Below are 12,836 nucleotides of genomic sequence, written 5' to 3' on the forward strand. Positions count from 1 at the left end.
TTGGAGATATCCCTGTTCCTTGCAGGGGGGTTGGACTAGATGACCTTTGAAGGTCCCTTCCAGCCCTAACCATTCTATGATTCTATGATTCTAAGCTACCGATTTCCTCAATGTATTTATTTTCCCACGTTAGAAGGCTGAGGGAATGGAAAAGGCTAACATGCCACTTCTTAAGAGAAACAGGTTCCAAGCACAAGCTATTCTACATTTCACATGATTTCTCTGATGAAGATTACACTGGAACAAGAAAAGGTTCCACATAAGAACAAAGATTAATCAGGTTCATTTCAGTCTGGACTGTGCATAACCAGCACCTGTACAGATTGCACTAGCTGCTAAAATATTGTTTGTGAAGGTACGTTTTAAGCACCTAGTCAGAAAACAGATTGCAGTCCACTGCAAATTGTAACATGTTCCTCCTTTCCAGATGAAGAGGATTCTAAATGTATTACTGCACAGTGAAAAATATTTTAATTTGGAGATGTTTTCATAATGTTGAAAACACTATATTCTAGTATGTGGAATATTATCTGTAGTAATAAATATATAATAATGACACAAAAATTGTATGCTCCAAGAGGAGACTGTATAGCATGACACTATCATCATCAGGTTTACTGTATCCATAAATGGATATTAAATAGAAGAGTCTGAGATGTCCTTAATACAACAATCATGGTTGCCAGAGAGCATGAGGGAAATGGACTGCAAAAATTGGACAGACTCTTCCTAAATAGCATCTCCTAGTGCCACCACAGGAGACAGAATGCTGTGCTACATGGACCATTGGTCTAACTCAGCAGGGCATTGTAAATGTTCCTGAAATGTATACGTACAAACTAGGAGAACTAAAACACCTAAAAAGAGTGCTTTGACAGTCTTCTTGACATTCAGCTCAAAGAGGTTTATTTCTGTTACTTCCAAACTTTTTTCCCGAACACAATATGTTTTACCTCATGAAAACAAAATCTTCTTTTAACTATAAAAATAACGGATGTTCCCTCTATTTCCTAAGCATAAAAATACACTGAGAATGATAAAATATACTAGCTTACTTATGCGACTCACAAACTCAAATCCATCTCAAATATGGCATGCATAACTGTGTCTTTTGAAAATGGACTTAGACGCTTCTTAAAGTTCTACCTGATCTATGTAGGAAATGAACTATAAAAATACATTGCATTACAATTCTTGCCCTCTGGCTCACGGTAGCAAGTAAAAGCTGTGTTAAGATCTATCATTTACCTTGCTGTGTTATTTTCAGCCTTCACTCAGTCTTGACTAGGTTGTTCTTTGCACCACATCTCAGGCAAAGGCTGTGCCACTTGTTCTCCCCACCTGCCCTTGACCTATATGCTCACCTGCAGGGCCTGATCTGATTTACCTCTCTGTTCCATCTTCCATCAGCTGATTTCAAACTATCTCAGACCTATTCCCTTCTGAACTAGCATCTGGAGCAGAAAGAAAAGAAATAGCCTAAAGCACACCCTGCCTTAGCTGTGTCATCATGCTGACGTCTGCTGACATGAAACTGCTAAGCTGATTCATCCCAAGGATAATACTCAAGTGGATTCTTTTCAACACAGACTCAATAGGCCAATTTCTTCTGCCTGTGTCTCTGGACACATGTGACAAAGCTTAATACACCTGGCAAGAATCCTCTCCTCAGCAATATTCTTTATTATAAACATGATTAGAATGGCATCCATACAGGGCAGATGTGCAGCCTACAGAAAGAAGGTGATTTCTGAATTGAGTCAGAGGTACTGTTATTCCGAACAGATGTATTCCTGTTCCACATTCATTTCTGTAGGTGGTTTCCTTAAAAATGCTGAACTGAGAAAGTCAGGTTACTTTATTACCAAAAAAATGCTAATTGAAATAAAGCTAAAAGCTCTCGTATTATTAGTTTTCCTCCAGCTTTTAATTCTTTGTTAAAATTTGTATTCTACGCTTGTCTCAAATTTAGGTCTTCATCTGTTAAGATGAAAACAACATAGTAACTTTACTCTTCTCCTACGAATACTGTACTAGAGTGTCACACACAGAAAGTGTGTTATGCAAAACGGTTATTTATCCAAGTAATCATTATGTACATTTTTTAACTCATCAGATCTACATTGAAAGGTTAAATCAATTGACTATGTATCTCTTGATACTTTATTATATCAAAAAAGTATTTGTTTATTTTAACAGAAAAAAAAAAGAACAATAGCTCCTACTCTCTCAGAAGCATATTTCCACCTCACGGCACTGCAACTTCAAAATGCTTTAAAAGATCAATTAGGTAATCTGCATATTAGCACAAAGCCAAAGAAATACAACTAAGAAAATGAAATCCAAATGTTCAGTAGAAAATGATAAATTTCACCTTAAATTGGAAAAAAGATTTTTTTATGAAGACGTGCTACTGGGCAATTATTAAGTGAGGAAATTTGGAAGAAATGTCATTATTTACCCAGGATAATTCTGTAACAGATCATTTCCATCATTCGGAAGCAAGTAGTTTTGGCTTCTATAGACACAGAAACTGTCAGATGACTCACACCAATAGGTCAGCTCCAAATTCTATTTAGTTGTAGGTAAATATTTATTGATATTCATCTAGTTTAATGATTTCTAATCAGAGGACAATACCTTCAACCTGGATTGTGAATATCCAGCGCGTCTCTATTGACATACGCCTTAGAGTGAGCAGAAAATCAGTGTCAATTTTAGTTAAAAATGGAATGTCCAACTATCTTCTCTGAGAATTTGAGAGTACAGGTTCAACAAGTATCAAGTCACATAAGAACAGATTCATTTTGGAAAACAGAGATGGAAGGTTGGGCAGAATATCTCACACCAAGACTGCAATAATCTCATCATAAATCCATCCAAGGTCTTTTCCAGTATTCAAAATGGGTGATAACTTATGAGGTCTGATGATTTTATGATAATTCAAATATTTGGGACAAAAATCTCTCAAGAATCCTTTACAATATTGTAGGATAGTCTTTTTAGCTATTCGGTCAGCTTTGGCCTCAAAACTGTACCTCAGCCACTTACCTTAGCCTAGTTCAAACCTGATTATCCTCTTTCCTCCAAAAGCCAAACATGATCAAGTGCAACACAAAACAGCTACTGAAAACCTTGGGATATGTCAAAAATCATCATAATGTATATACTGAAAATGGTGTAAGAATTGAACAGTAGGTGAAAAGAAACCTGGTCACAATTTTTCTTTCCAGACTGGTTTGCTGTTGATACCTTGCATGGTACCTGTCTTAAAGAGCTGAGGATTTTTTTTTTTCCTCTATGAAAAAATGATTTAATAATATCTGCATATATATATATATTCAAACACTCCACAGAGAAATTTTGTCAGTAAACTACAATGGTGGCTCTAAGCCCACTACTAAGCGTTGAGTTTTGCCACAAACCATTCCTAGTGGAATTTGATAAATATTCCCTCCAAAACCTTCTGCCCACAGCTCCCATCACAAAACACAAAAGCAGAGCACAGCAACAAGCTCTGCTCTCAATGCCCCACTGCTCATGTAAGCTCTTCCTTTCTTCTTTTTCCTGCAGCTTTGCAGGAATCCAGAATACCACAGTGCACAGTAGCCTGGATTTGATTCCCTGCTTTTCCTCCTTGATACCATTTTGCATTCAGCTGCTATGGAAGATGCTTCAGATTATACAAATTGCAGTGGCCTACGCTGTTTGTCTTTCCAGTCTTTGGGAACGTATCTTTTTTGAAAGAAGAAAATGAGAAAGATCCTCCTTGGTATCAAACTCTGCAAATCTAAATTTCAAGACTGGATTCTCCCTTCAGGGGAAGTAACAGCTCTGAAGTGAAAATGCTCTTTTATAATGAAATAAAATTTAAAAAGAATCCAAAGCTAAAGCAATGGAAACTGAGGTCTCTGTAAGCTAAAGTAAATATTCCTCACCACTTTTATGAATTTAGACACAAATATATTGTTAAAAAATCTCAAAACAAAACAGAATGGAGATGATGAAGATATCTTTATTCTTATAAACTGTAAATAGCTGCTGCGAAAAACTGCAACAGCCCTGTAAAGCTGCATACAAGCTGAAAGGAAGGTGACACTTGAACAAAGGAATCTGTTTCACAACAGTCGTCTTTCACAGATTCTTTTCATAAAAGGAAAGCTTCAACAAATTCACCAGTGGAATTTATTTTTCTGCTTACGCGTATTTACACGTACACACACCAGCTGAAATCCATTGCATTCAAAGATCTACATGTGCAGTGACAGAAAGCATCCAAGACTATTCCCCACCCTCCATACTAGCACTTGCCCAAGTACAGCTTGCCATGCGAAGAGTAAATATAAAACTTATACTCCAGATGTAGGTTTCTGTTTTCCATATTAAGAAAATAAATCCATGTGAAATACAAAAGTTAAAATACAAACACTTGACTCTTTCCTCACAGTCTGTTCCATCCTGGTTGTTCAGAACCCATCCTTTACAGGCCAGAAGTTTCACAGATGGAGTTTCAAATGCCCAGCAGACACAACAGAAGCTCGATTGCCAAAGACGCTCTCTCCACAAAGAGCTGACATCTTTTGATGTCAGTCTAACCTAATCATTTATTATGATTTCCAATGCAAACTACTCTTAGAAACATCTTCCCAATGCAAGACAGAAGAATTTGAAAAAGCTTTTGGAACTTAAGCAAGTTTTAGAACTTGTTTCTAGGATTAGATACCATTATATCATTGAGATATTTGGCAGGAGATTTGCATTCACTTAGCTGACAAATCATAAAATAAAACCAATTCTTCAATCTCAACCTTATCAAACACTGATCAAATATCAGCAAGAGCCTTGATTGTTATGAAAGGTACACTATTCCTGTCAGAGAGATTCTTCTTCATTTTCCTCTGGGGAGAGGAGGAAGTTTCTACAGAATAGGTTACAGTGAATCTATGAAAACAGTAATGATCAAGCTCTTTGCTCCTAGATTAGTTAAAACTAAAGACTGAAACATACAAATTACAGGCCTTACCCTGCTCTGACTATTTGAGGAAATCCTGCTGTTTTCAACAGTATTGGAGCAGTAGCCTGTTTTTATAAGCTTATTTATCTATTTGTGCATTTACTTGCATGAAAAGAAATTCAATTAACTAATTTTTATAATTTCATTTAGAAAAAAAAATCATCACAGTGGTTTCTTTAACTGTTACATCATATCTTAGTCATATTTAAAGAAATGCTATCAGAGGAAGATTCCCATGACAAGCCTTTCACCAAAGAAAGATTTTTAGGTAGCAAATCCTATGAAGTCCTATAAGAATTTATATTCTAATTCTGAAGGCACAGCACTATCAGTATAATATCAAAATAAGAATGCTGAACTCAGAGCACACCATTAATTCAGAATGCTGAAAAGACTAGGCAACAGCATTTATCACTTCACATACAACCACTCTAAGGAAAAACATCAAAGAAATGACTTGCATCTCATTCATTGAGTTTATACTCAACATAGGAATGCCAACTGGAAGAAACCTCTTATTTTTCTGAATTATTTACCTCAAGAACTAGCCACAGCTGGTCTCCATTTTTCACATCTTTCTTATAGTACATGCCGTAGAATTTGACTACATTGGGATGATCAGAGAGAGCTTTCAAAATGTTGTACTCAGCTTCAATTTCTTCATCAATATCCTAGTGTCACAAATGAGAAATACATAGCAGTTAATAGACAAATAACTGTAGCCATTTAAAAAAAAAAAACCAACGCACAGCATTTTCTGGCTGTTCCAATGGAGTTTGAAATGACGCAAAGAAAAAATCAAACAGAACATGAATGTACTACCATTTGCTGGGCTCCAAAGCTTGGTTCTGTTTACTCAATACAAAACAAACATCTGGTTTTTTAACCTGGTCTTTATCAGTTTCAACTAATGGACACACGGGGTATGACAGAGCAGCCCTCACGAGAACAGGGAAGGAGCATTTCGAGGCAAAGCCGCTGCAATCCCCACGTGGGTAGGTATGCAGATGCCTTGGGAGGTCACACGTTATTTCTCTAGTCTCAAGGGTATCCCCAGCTAGAGATGGTGCAACTTGAATTACCTCTCCCCTCCTCTGTGCACAAACAAGTACGACTCCAGCCACATCGTACTCATTTATCATCCCACTTTCTAGAATTATCTGGGAATTTTTCTCATTTTCTACTATCACAGAAATTGGTAACACCCATAATCTCTCTGGCTTCTCCTCCTGAGCTATGAGTTGGGACTTTTTGTCAGTCTTTCGTTGCAGACCTGGGGTTTCTGACACAGCGAGGGAAATTCATTTGGAGGCGAGAGATGAGGGCAAGTTTTGCCAACACATGTGCCAGGAGCTGCGCAAGCCCTTTCAGACCAAACATGGATTATGGCAACAGTGGGCACTGGATGACTCAGATAAACCCTTCCACCTATGCACTGGAATCGCTCATCGAGGGACATTATCAGACTGTGTTTCAGTCATGCTGAGAAAACATTCAATCCATCCTGACAACAGGTAAAGGCAAAATAGCTGAAATAATTTTCCTCCATTGTTGAGATCTCAAAAACATGTTAACATGTTTGTTTCCCAATTTAAAACATTTTTTAAAAAATTTTCTATTTATATCCACCCAAAATGAAAAATCAATTCCAGAAGGCTACCTATGAACTCCATTATCCATATGAATGGATATCATGTCAATGAAAAGCATCTACTCAGTGCCAAAAACCTGTCTCACCACTGCCAAATACAAGTGACCATGGCAGAGAAAAGGGACACTTTGTATTCCCAATGAATGACACTCCTCATTTTGTTCACCAACAGCACCTACCCCTAAGAGGGCTTTGCTCACTTGTTTCTTATACACGTCTCTCCAATGCTAAATCCAACTCAAGTTCCTCATATTAGTCTTTTGTCTTGAGACCAGTTTGACTAGTCTCAAAGAGCTTTGCCTGTCACCAGTATCTTCAGGAACTGGGCCATTAAACTTTCATACTGAGATTACAAGAATAAGTCTTCTAACAAGGAAGGGTTTTAAAGATTTTGTTATTGGAGCAGCCAAAAAACAGCAGAAATTTTCTTCTTTCAAAAAAAAAGGAGGAACTCACTTTAAGTTAATTTTCCCATAAGCAGAATACAGAATATAAAAAAAAGAGATCCAAGGAAGGAAGAACGAACCAATGCACTGATAGTGGCAGAGAAAGGAAAAGAAAAGAGTGGAAGATAATAAGGAATGAAGAGAGAAAATGCATCTAGCAAAAATAAAAAGACAGATCATAACGCAAAAAAAAAACCCACAAACCCACCAAAATACTGAAGAGTTGAAAGTCAAAAAACTACACACAAAATATACAACAGGCCTGGCTGCCTTGGGGAAACTGGAAGAGAATTAGCCCACTGTCCTACTGTGATTTAATAGACGTTTCCGTCTCTTGAGGGGTACTCAGATTTTATGAGATTTTTACTATTATAAGGAGAAATGAAAAGAGAGAGAATGAAATGAATATTCATTCTGTGCACACTAAAAAGAAAAATCTTCTTCTATATTTTATGAAGGAAGAAAACTTGAAATATTTGGTTGAATTTAACATGCTTACCTGCATAAGAGTACCTCTTTTAGCAACGGTAGAGAGAATATTTTCATGTGAACTTAGACATAGTATAATTTGGCTGAGCCCTAAAGTACAATGGTATTTACTTATAGTCCTCATGACAAGACTAAGAGCATTCTCAATTCCATCATCATATATTCTCATTTCAACACCTTCACTTTCCTGTTTCTATGCCAAAAAGCTTAACTGATATTCAACATAAGGAATTTGAGAGATCTAAAGGATTAAACATGAAATGCTTATTTCAGTTTTACGTCACCCACGATAGTGTAGTTTCTCAACTTAATTTGGAAACATCAGTTAAACCAAGTGATATAAAAACACATTTCTTCTGCTTGTTTTTTCAATCCACCTCCCAAGTGGCACAATTCTGAAACCATCTTCAAAGAAAAAATTGTAAAATTTAAAGAAGAAAATACAGAAAGTATCTTTTTCTTCATTGCAATGGCTCCCTCTGCAGCCATTAATAATACTTTCAGTTTAAATAAAAAGAACTAGTTCATTGCTTTCACCCTATTTCTAATATAGGATTGCCATTTGAACAGTAACACGGAGGTACAGTAGCTACTTCAGACATTTCGTAGACAGGAGGGGGAAAAGAAGAATAGCATTCTTAGAATAAAAAGGAGAATATATTCAGTTAAAAGATTCAAGTCCTGGTGTGCGATGTTGACTGCATTACTGACTTCCATTTTTTAATTAAAATAAGGAATTTGTTTTCATCAGTTATATCTTTTCCCTTCTTCCATTTCTTATGTTGCACTTTTATCCATTTTACTACTTCTGTCTTCTTTACGTTCTACTCCCTTATTTCCTACTTAATCTATTTCTCTTTCCTCTAGCATCAGCTCTACTACCTCTTCTTTCTTCCTGTCATCATCCTTTACCCTTTTCCTACAACCTCCAAAGTGTACACCATGTCAAAAGTTTCCCCAGTGCCTTCAGTAATCCCTGCTATAGCCAGTTGCCACTTAAGAATCATTCCTGAACACTTGTGAAAAGAGATGAAAGCAGAAGCATTTCATGCCATACAGGCATTTAGACGAACATCATCTGCAAGAAAGTCCTGCCTATTCATTGTAAGCACGAGAACCTTGTTTACAGAAAGCAACAGAGTCAAAAATAGTTTCCAGCGCATTTGAATTCATTAAGATCCTTATCACTTGGCTGCATTTGGGAGAGGTACATGATATTGAATTGAGATGAGCTTCCTTTCGTTGCTTTGAAAGCACACTGAAATAAAAAGCACATCAACAAGAAACACAGCAAAGATAATGCAAGATGCTATGTTTTCACAAACACATTTCATGGACTTAGGGGCCATGGGATGGTAATTTGACACTATGACACGCAAGGGTAGAGGGAGCCCTGCATTGCTGTGCAGCTCCAAACCTGCAGCGTTTGGCATGGCGTCCTCCTCCCTTCCTGCCTGGAGGTCATGCAATGGAAGCACATCTCACAACCTGCTACTGTGAGTGCAAAAGATGAGCTCCAAGGGGCCACATGAAGCAGGAACAGCACCTTATCCACGTTTTGCAGGTTACTGTTCTCAAGAAAAATCCCAAGCCACAAGCAGCATTGCTGAAGTCAGTGGAGTCTGCCTTTACAAACCAGACTAATGTTCTTCCTTACTTTTTGAGCATTAATCTGCCACCCAACAAATGCCAGTTATTGAGAAAAAAAACATACTCTACAACATAATAATTCCACCCCCTGTCACCTAGTGCTTTGTATGTAGGAGCTATTGCCTTTGAATTTTCCATCTGAAAAGATGGTTCCCTCTGTGATATCTACGTATTTTGGCACATTCTGAAAACGCAGAACCAACAATAACAATAAAATAAAGTATGCTATTTTATTTTTAAAGTATCACTCATAGCACGTAACTCAGCTAAAATAGATGCTTGAAGGTACACCTGAAGCACTTAAAAGCATGTAAATGTCTTACTGGGTAGTATTTTTTTTTAAAAAAAAGGAAAGTAAAAATAGAAGAAAGAAGCAGATAGGACTCCTGGTACTTAAAAGGAAAATAATCAGCTCTCCTTCTGAAAGTAAGAGATAAACAAGGGGGAACCAAAAGTAAAAGTATCAAAGTTCAGGTAAATATACTTCTTTCTACCACATGCAACCACTTCCAACATTGCTTATGATGTGTGAAATGCATTGATAGCTAGCCTGATACTTAGCAGGTTGAAGCCATTTATTTCACTACCACTTCTAACGCAAATGATCTGCCAAGATTATGAGAAAAAAGACTACACAAATTCACTTACAATTAAATAAGCACAAACCAAGTAATTTAAGTATCTTACGTGAACAGGATCCAAAATTTTGACTGCTGCTTTGCTGCCATTTTTCTTATTTAACACCTTGAAAACTTTTCCATATGTTCCTTTGCCAATCGTCTCAATTATCTCCCAGGTATCTGAAGGATCAGGAAAGCTATCAAATATTATTGTTTTCCCAGTCAATGGAAGCATCTCAAACGATGGCTCCTAGGAAGAAGAGATTTCAATGTTCACTCAACAAATGATTAATAGCAACTGGCTTCCTACAAATGCGAAGAGAAACACACATTCCAGTCTCAAACACTAGAATTGTTTTTGCATGTAGCGTGCGTGCACTGAAAGCATAATGAACAAGAAATGCTGCACTTCATATAGGTACATGCAGTCAACACAGTATCAAATGAAGGGAAATTCAAATAATAATTTGAACTAATTTCAGGCTTGAGTGAAGTCAGTAGAAGCTTTCCCATGCACTTCAGTGAAATTGTATTGTCACTCAGGGGTTTTTTTGAGGGGCAGAGGAATGGGAGTCGAGCTCATAAAATCCAAAAGAATCTGGCTCCATTACCAGGAACCAGGCAAGAAGGCAAAAAAAAAAACCACCACAAAACAGAACATGTTAAATAGTAGCATTAGGTTCATTCAGACTTTTACAGCAAACTGTCACTTTTATAATCCTACTCATACTATTTGAATTTTTATATAGATCTCAAAAGGCCAAGCAGATCTAAGTGGTGGACCTTTTCACAATATTATGGTCTTCCAACAGCCAAGCATTTCCAGTCGTGGAAAACATGTTTACTGATGTATATTCATTAACGACTGTTTTACATACTGTAAAGGAAACATCTTTTACAATGACGGAATTGTATCCATCACTGCCCAGGTTACACCTATGCCCTGGTGAGGGATACAATTCACTTACACATGCCTTCATAGCGACTAACTATCCAGCAGCTACAGTGGTAAAAATAAAGCACACACACACACCCGCCAACAAACAACAACAAAACAGAAACCCCACCTTTACCCATTGTTAAGAACAGCCAAAAACTCATTAGAAATGTGTTAAACATTGCATTCTCATCTTCTTAATCATAGAGCCAAGACTGAAAAAGAGTAGTGGCAGGGAAGAGGACAGACTCAAGCCCTTATGAATTAAGGAAGCAATAATTAAGCGAGCCAGCTACTGAGTGCTTAAACCCTTCTTGAACACAATATGCTGCAAACGAGCCAAGCTGGAGAGTCATTTTCATACATCCATTTTTAAAATTTGTATATAATACTTTATAAACAGACTACAATGTAATTATTCTCTAATTTTTACATCAACAGCACGAATCTACACGCATAAAGCATTTTATATGACAGTACTCCGGTGACTAATTATACCATGATACCTTTTTTTTTTTTGATAATGAAAAGAATGGCTTCAATTTCTGTTTCATCCATGGCTTCCAGCATACTAGCCATATTTTCTAGTGAAAATAAGCCATCTGCTTATTCATTCAACCATGTACATCGCACTACACATGCAGCATGTACATCCACTGTACATACAGTATGTATACCAACTAGGAGCAACTGAAACAGACTGCTATACAAACATATGCTGTACCAGCTCTTTCAATTATCTGACATGCATGCTGGCACGTCACGTGTGTTCAGACTAATTTTCTACTGGATAACACAAGATTGCCTGGGGAACACAGCACTCAGGATTCTTCCCATCATTCTGCTCTTGGTTGATTAGATCACTGATGAGTGGGAAGACAGAGCTTTCTTCTCTCTCTTTTTAAAAAAAAATATATATATATACATGACTGCTACAAACTTCTGTACTCGCTCATATCCTCTTAACACCAGGAAACCTGCAGCAGCCTGTTGCATACCAAGGACTGCAACCACTACTGGTCCACTATCTTGACTTCAAGGGCCATGGGAACAAAATGATGCAATTTTACCTGCTACAATGAAATCTCCCTTCACAAATCCAGGTTAAGGTCAAAGTAAAGACAGAGGATCAAGATCCAGAGTCATGTAGCTGTAAAATGTAAATCCTCAAATTTCCATTCCAGATTCAAAATTTGCTCTTTCCTTCTGTCCAACCATCCCCCTGGGATTCATATAGCCACAACTCAGCCAGGACATTGACTCTTCCTAAGGCATCACCTTTCCACTTCATGCCTAGTATTTATCCATGCCTTGGGCGCTTCACCATTTCCAGGCAAAGCCATCTCTTCTCCAGAAAATGAACACAAACAAGTTACAACATTTTTTTTTTAACTTTCTTTTTCTTTTGCGTATAAAATACTACTCAAATAGAATCATTCTGGGTTTTGGTTTGGTTTGGTTTTTTTAAAAATTACTTTATACATATATAAAAATGCTTTGTAATTAGCTCATAATTGGAACTGCACAAAATAATAACCAAATCAGGGATGATAAAGGGATCAGGATTCATAATCCTAAACCCTTGCTTTGAGGGATTCAACAATGATGGAATTTCAAAATTTCTCTATCTGAGCTTTAGTTTTTAGATTTGAGGTTATCTATTTTTTTCACGTTTTACTAGATATTCAATCCATAACTAGTGATTTTTCGGGAGGAAAAAAAAGTAGAGAGCTATCAATGGGCACCTTCATAAGAAGTGAGATGTCCAAATCATACTGGAGCCTGTCTACATAAAAATTATTTTCTACAGAATATGTAGTTTTCCATCAAAATCTAGGGTCTGCTATGTCCCTTGTCTTGTATGTTACAAGAACACACAATAAGAGCCTCTGACCCAGGCAGCTGACAGTAGGAGACATGAAGAAGTTGAAAAAAGAAGACTCAATTCCTTCCCTTCAAAGACAAGTACTCAAGGCGGAGGAATGCAAAGACCAGCTTCACATATTTAACCTGTGTCAGAGCCAAGCAG

At 37.1% G+C, this 12,836-nt stretch overlaps 1 protein-coding gene across 3 annotated transcripts in view; it reads right to left on the minus strand.

Moving 5' to 3' along the window:
• MYO3A (myosin IIIA) overlaps nt 1-10,105 on the minus strand; it is a 121,696-nt gene extending 111,591 nt beyond the window's left edge. For all 3 annotated transcript variants that reach the window (XM_086614536.1, XM_086614535.1, XM_086614534.1), the window contains exons 1-2: nt 9,938-10,105; nt 5,551-5,685 (exon numbers count right to left, since the gene is read on the minus strand). In XM_086614536.1, the coding sequence (XP_086470662.1) occupies nt 5,551-5,685; nt 9,938-10,105 (303 nt within the window). The remainder of the gene's footprint in view (nt 1-5,550; nt 5,686-9,937) is intronic.
• Nucleotides 10,106-12,836: the final 2,731 nt, after the last annotated feature.

The sequence above is a fragment of the Tauraco erythrolophus genome, chromosome 7, assembly GCF_009769465.1.
Source record: "Tauraco erythrolophus isolate bTauEry1 chromosome 7, bTauEry1.pri, whole genome shotgun sequence".
NCBI lineage: Eukaryota > Metazoa > Chordata > Aves > Musophagiformes > Musophagidae > Tauraco > Tauraco erythrolophus.